At 39.3% G+C, this 6819-nt stretch overlaps 1 protein-coding gene across 2 annotated transcripts; it reads right to left on the minus strand.

Moving 5' to 3' along the window:
• Positions 1-324: 324 nt before the first annotated feature.
• On the minus strand, positions 325-4090 carry LOC115765134 (ubiquitin-conjugating enzyme E2 N). Of its 2 annotated transcripts, none has more exons than XM_030708531.1 (2): positions 3955-4090; positions 325-861 (listed from the first exon to the last, which is right to left on the minus strand). In XM_030708531.1, the coding sequence occupies exon 2, from the start codon at positions 787-789 to the stop codon at positions 334-336; it is 456 nt and encodes a 151-aa protein (XP_030564391.1). In that variant the 5' UTR covers positions 790-861; positions 3955-4090; the 3' UTR covers positions 325-333. The 2 variants fall into 2 exon arrangements, with proteins under 2 accessions (XP_030564391.1, XP_030564390.1); XM_030708530.1 differs by having other exon boundaries at positions 3913-4090.
• Positions 4091-6819: the final 2729 nt, after the last annotated feature.

Below are 6819 nucleotides of genomic sequence, written 5' to 3' on the forward strand. Positions count from 1 at the left end.
AACATAGTTTATTATTATATCATAATCAACTGCAGCATAATCAGAGCGGCCTCCTCTGCACATCAAGCGAACCGCACAGCAAATACTATACATATATATATAAAGATCTGCGTTTATATATTATAAGAGTTTGTTTTTGTTTCGCTTGCATTTCGTTTGTATTTTGTTTGCAATTATTTGCCCCAACCCTTTTGTCCCCCCTGCCCGGCCCTAAACGCCCCACAAGCACCTAGAGCCACCCAACCCAGCCGCGTTCCCCCACCCACTTGCCCGCTTGGACAGTTGCCCAACTTCCCCCCCCCCCTCCCGCTCGCCCTCCCACCGCATTGCGCTTCAGTCTTCGACCGCATACTTTTGAGTCCATTCGCGGGCATTGCGTATGGCCTCCGCCTCATTGACCTTCCACAATTCGGCCACATCGTTGGCCAGCGGATCATCGGGATTGGGTGCGCTGAGCAGGGCCTGAATGGACAACAGAATGGTGCGTATTTGGAGGGCCGGACTCCACTTGTCTTTCAAAACGTCCAGACAGATGCGGCCCAAACGATCGATGTTCGGATGATAGATCTTTGTGATGAAACGCACCTTAGGCGCCGACATTGGATAGTCCTCCGGCAAAAAGAGCTCCAGCTTAAAGATGCCGCCCTCGAAGGGCGAATCATTCGGACCGGTGACAATCACATGGAAATAGCGTGCGTTATTCTCATCGGGTATCGCATTGATGCCCGGCACCGGTTCCAGCATCAGGCGCTGCGTCTCCTTAATAATACGACGTGGCAGACCGGACATCCTGTTGCTGCTGCTATCTCTTCTTCAGCTTCTTCTGCTTGTTGTTGTTGTTGTTGTTGTTGTTGCTGTGCTCTGAAAATGGCAAAAAAGCGTAAAAGCGTGAAAATTGAGACCCTCACAAAGTTCCTGCTGCTGTTGTTGTGGTTGTTGTTGTTGTTCTAGAGTGTATTTCAAGGTCGTGTGTGTGTGTGGTGTGCGTGTGTGTGTACATATGGGTGTGGCAGGTGCACGTCCCTGCACTCGCTGCCACCTTCTTCGACTTTCGCTTTCACCAAACGGCAAAAAGTTTGCGCTGCTGCATTTTATTGCAGCAGCTGCAAGATACAAAGCGATGCCACAGATCCAGATACAAGCGACATGTGTGTGCGTGTGTGCGTGTGTACGTCTGTGTGTTTGTGCAGGGTGCTTGTGGAGTCCACAAGTCTAAGGCAACAATTAAACAACTATTCGTAAATTTGCATTTGGCGGCAGCAACAAGTCTTAAGTGTTGACAGCAAAGTGTGCTTGGTCGACTAGCAGACACCCTACCTTAAGTGGCATTAAAGCATTTCCGTTTTTTTTTTATTACAGACATATTTTTTTCCACCTTTGTTCCGTCCGAAACAAATTTAAATCTAGCCGTTTTACTATGTTCAGATTTCAAAAATCGTTGAAACACGTCTCACATAGATTTTCACAAAGTTACTTAAAATCTATTTTGAGCCCCATTGAAAATATCTCTCAAAAACTTCATAAAATCGCGTTACACAGTTGCAATGCAATTTTTTAAGGGTTGTAAGATTCGATTGAAGACGTTTTTGACAAATTTTAAGTCTTCCATCCCACGGCCGAAAAATGTTAATTACAGCTCTTTAGTATCTCTGCGATCGCCTGGTATCCCTTTTTGTTAATCATATGAATATTTTTTTATTTGCTGCTAACGAAAATCCATTCGGAAATATTTCCACTGCCGCAAAATAGTTGAAAATGTAATAAGATAACAACTTGGCCCGGGCAATGCCGGGTAATGTTCGCTATGTGTGTTCGTTTACAAAATGCTGACAAAACTTGCTTCCCCCTTTTTTAATTGTGTTTGTACATTTTTTGTATGTATGTATGTATGCACATGTGTATGTATGTATTTACATAATATTTGTGCATGCTTATGTTAATGTATGTGTGAGCACAGTTTTTGTGTAAGTATATAATATATGTATCTGTGTATATGTGTGTATAAATGTATAAATATTTTGTATATATGCGTGTATGTATGTATGTATGTATGGACATATGTATGTATGCATGAATCTATGTACACAATATTTATTTATGTAAATAGGTATATAAATATTTATGTTCATCTTTATGTATACTAATACTAACTAATACTAAGCGCAGCCAAAATTTACTTCCCACTACAAAAAAATACAGTTTGACATACTGCCCTTCTACGCGATTCTCATTTAATAAAAACAAAATACAATGTTTTTAATGCTGTGATTTTAAAGGGCGTCATCTCTGCTTCTACTTTCTCTCTACTATATATACTTTCTCTCTCTCTCTCTCTCTATATATATATATATATATATATATATATAAATGCAGACCTGGGCACCATCAAGTCGTCAGGTATATGTATATACCTATAGATATCTTATTTGTGATAGAACTATAATATCTTCTAAGAGCAACGTCGTGGGTCATGAAATCAATTAAAGATATGTATCTTAAAGTCTGACTTAAAACCAAGTCAAAATCTTGCAAAGATGCCCAACCTCACATTTGGCTTCGAGTCTTTCCGACTATGTGCTAAGTAGCTATAAGAATGTAAATTTCGGACCAGGAATTCGTAATTGTTAAAAAGAGAAGCCAAGCTAAGGATCACTTGAATTAATAGGGCAAGGCTCGCTTCTTGTTAAACACAAGATCGGTTACTTTAAGCCAAATCACCTTGTACTCAAAAACATCCTCAGACAGGCGTCAAATTTAATTACATTCTATTTATTTGCCTTTAAGTTTTCTAAATGTTCAAATTATTTATATTTCAGTTTATGTTTTATTGAAAAAAAAAAGCTTTTGGAATGCACGTATAACCTGAAGCGTGTAAGACTCTAACTGCTACATAACCCCATTTGACTGCCAAGATGTGTGTGTTTGTGTGCGCCTAATTTGAAGACCTGCACGGCAATAACGCACATGCACAAGGCTAAAAACAACAAGAGCATAATTCAAATGCGCCGCGCACCGCACGCAGCATTGTGTGCAACGCGTGGCGCTTAAATGCAGCGCACAAAAAGCTGAAATACTTAAGAACATTCCAGAAGGCTGCCAAAAGCAAAAGCAACAACAACAACAACCGCTAATTATCAGCATGAATGGCACGAAAACGAAAGAAAGCAACAACAACAACAACGACAACAACGAGAACGAAAAAAGGAATGTATAATTTGGTGCTGGCATGTGAGTGCTTTGTTTTCCATTGTATATATTTATTTTTATTTTAAAATTTATTGATTTCTTGGCGACACACGCTCGCACAAACACACGCACACACGGCAAAAGCCGCTGCACACAGACGCACACACACACACACACACACACACCGTTTGTGGGAAGAAGAAAAATGTATAAAGGCTGGGCAGAGGAGCTTAGCGGCAACATTTGTCACGCACGTTGTATGAAAAATCAATAACAATATGAAGCCAACAAAAGTTAAGCAACAGAAATTAAATTAAAGAACAAAAATTGAAACACACACACACACAAGCTCAGCGAAACGCAAGAAAGATAGACAAAGAAAGCCAAAAAAGGCGTACGCAGTTTTCTGCTTCTTCTTTTTGTGTTTTTTTTTCGGCAATTGTGAATTTATTAAAAAGCAACTTACCTATTCACGCACGCACGCACACACACACACACACACACACACATACGGGCTCAGGCACAAAGATAAGACAAGTGCGTGGTCAAAACGTATGCAGAATTGTATTTTAGTCAATTGTTGTTGTTGTTGTTGTTATTGTTGTTGCGGTTGTTCTTGCACTTGCACTGAACGAAGGGAACGCAACATAAAATTGAAACAAAAAAAAATTGTAAGACAGCCACCGAAAAAAAAGGAATGCACAGTAGTACAGTTAAATTGCTCACGTTTAACTCAGCTGCACACAAATAAGCAAATACAATACGCACTATTTGAGTATTTTGCAATAACAAATTTCTTCACAGAATTTCGCTGGCTTTTATTTTTACAGCTCCAGCAGCTCCCTAGCTCCGCACAAAATTGTGAACGTCGAAAAAAATGTTCTATACACGTTTTGTTTGTGTTTGTGCATACGTGTGCGGCTCTCGTTTGCATGTGTTGTGTGCGTGTAAGCCGCTATGTCAGCGCCGCAGGGTTGCCAGATACTGCGCTGGGCGAGCGTTAAAAATGCGGCGTTCGATTGCGGCCAAGCTATAAGAGCTAGAAGAAAACTTTTATTTTTCCCCGCTCAATTAGTAATTATTATTATAATTTTTAGTATTTGCTAGCAGTAGGCAGTTTAATCGTTTTTTTATAACATATAAATGAAGGCAATGTGCTGGCAACACTGCCGCTCATGGCAACCAAATGTGTGCTTTCGTCATAGCAAGCAGCTTTGTGACATGTGTTTCACGAGAATTTGGCAGCGTGCAGCTTTCGTTGTGCAGCATTTAAATGCTAATTGGAAGCAAATGCTTCATATTGAATTGGCATACGTCGATTACCGAACAGTACTTTATATTTTCTATATCTTTTTATAATTTAAGCATTCATTGCTGCAATTTATGATTTAAGCACTTAGGTAATTATTTACTGGGAAAAGTTGACACAAAATATAAGTTATTAATTGAAAGAGTTTTAAATGCAGACTGTACTCGAAGAAATATGTAAAACTAATCTAGGGCCCAGTTTGAACCCAATTATGTGCAAGAAATTGCCTGAATAATGATACAAAATAAATATAATATATATATAACAGACCTTACTCGAATACAAATAAATTGAAATTTAAATTATTTTTCTCTCCAAATATATTTTACAACAAATATTATTTAGAAATATTTTAATAAGCAAATTGAAGAATATATTATATATAATATTTTCAATTAATTATCAAGGGTAATATATATAATATTATAAGGTCTAACAGTAGTGAATCTTTTTTTTAAATCAGAAAATTATATCTTTCAAATGTTGGCTAACAAAACGTTATTTAAAAATATAAAGAATGTTTTCACTTATTTAACTAGAATTTTAATAAAAATTGTTATCGGTGTGAACCCTGATTTGCATCTATTATATTATTTTACATACATTTTTGCAACATATTTATTTACTAAATTGAAAATAAACAGAAACATGTTTTCCAATTGGAGCTATCCGTTATTCCAACTAAACTTAAACTCAATCTGCAGAATCTCTGCAGATCTCGGCGTGAACTCTGCCCTGACTTTATTTCTGTTATTTTGTTTATACAATTTTCGTACATATTTATTTACCAATTAGAATTAAAGGTCTCTTGTTTAGCCGTGAATTCCAAGTGGATATGTAAGCTATCCCAACTAAACTCAACCTCACTCTGAATGATCTCTGCATATGTCTGTGTGACCTTTCAATATTTTTATTTTATATGCAACATTTGCACTGCATGTTCTTAAATATTTATTTACTTATTAGAATTAAAAAGATGTGTGTGCTCTAAACAGAGAAACATGCATTCTAGTTAGAGTTTTCAGTTGTTCCAACTAAACGTAACCTCACACCGCATGTCATGCATGCACATACATTTCCATTATCCTTTACATTTGTATCCCTTACATGTATTCAAAAAGCAGCAGCAACAACAACAACAACAAGTAAAAACATAAAACTTTTCGGTCGTTTCTTGATATTCGAGCCATTGACGCGAACGTCTCTGTCGACGCAACCAACTCGTGCTGTTCAAATGCCGCACAGCAGCAGCAGCAACAATTAGACACACATACATATATACATACGTATGTATATGTACATGCATGCACACTACTTACACACACACACACACACACACACACAGAGCGACTCACATATGCCATACATATTTACACTGCGCCCCTCTGTTTGGTCATTTGCAATTGAACCAATACAACAACAATAACAACAACAACAACAACAGCAACAACAGCTGCATCTGCTGACCATACATAGGCGCGCAGTCAACACACACCCCCGCGCCGCCCTCAAACCAATAGCAACAACAACGTTTTATTTCCATTTTTTTTTTTATATTTTTGTTGAAAAAGAAAAATGTGAAATTGTGTGTAATCAACATTTATGCGTTTTAACGCCCCCCGCACAGGCCATTGGGCAGTAGAGGAGGGGTTTGGCTTTGCCTGACACGCACGCACACACAGCAAAAGCTCACACGCACACACACAGGCACAGGCGTATACACATGTGCAATGCCCAATGGACGCACAAGCAGCCGCACATACAAAAACGAGCCTCGCCACTAAAGCAACAACAGCAACAGCAACAGCAACAACAACAACAATAACAACAACAACAACAACAACACCAACACAGCAGCCATGTGCAGTTGTACACACACACGAACACACACGCATGCACTCTCTCACACACACACAGGCACACATGAAATCTGCTTTTAGGCTGGGCGACGGCGACTAGTTAGCCAGCACAAAAACCCAGCCCACTCAGCGAACGACTCTCACACACAGGCGCACACACACACACCCCTCCGCTTGCGCGGCATATTCACAGTTTTGTGTGTGAGTGAGTGCATGAGAGCGAAAGAGAGCACGCGCGCATTACATTTGACTGTGCGCTCAGTTGCTGTCTCTGCTTGCTGCAACTGCACGCGGCGCTGCTACGCAGCTGTTGGGCGACCTTTATTTGCTCTTGAGTTGCTTTGTGTTTGTTGTTCTTGCTGTTGTTGTTGTTGTTGTTGTTGCTGCTGTTCTTGTTGTTTTTTCGTATGCAGCTGCTTTTACTACTTTTTACTACGGCTCCCCAAAGAGCCCAGCTGATTGCAC

Source organism: Drosophila novamexicana, unplaced genomic scaffold (assembly GCF_003285875.2).
Source record: "Drosophila novamexicana strain 15010-1031.04,08,12 unplaced genomic scaffold, DnovRS2.1 tig00000932-arrow-arrow-pilon, whole genome shotgun sequence".
Classification (NCBI taxonomy): domain Eukaryota; kingdom Metazoa; phylum Arthropoda; class Insecta; order Diptera; family Drosophilidae; genus Drosophila; species Drosophila novamexicana.

Excerpts from the sequence above, each read along its gene's own strand:
- LOC115765134 (XM_030708531.1), bottom strand. The coding sequence starts at position 789 with ATGTCCGGTCTGCCACGTCGTATTATTAAGGAGACGCAGCGCCTGATG.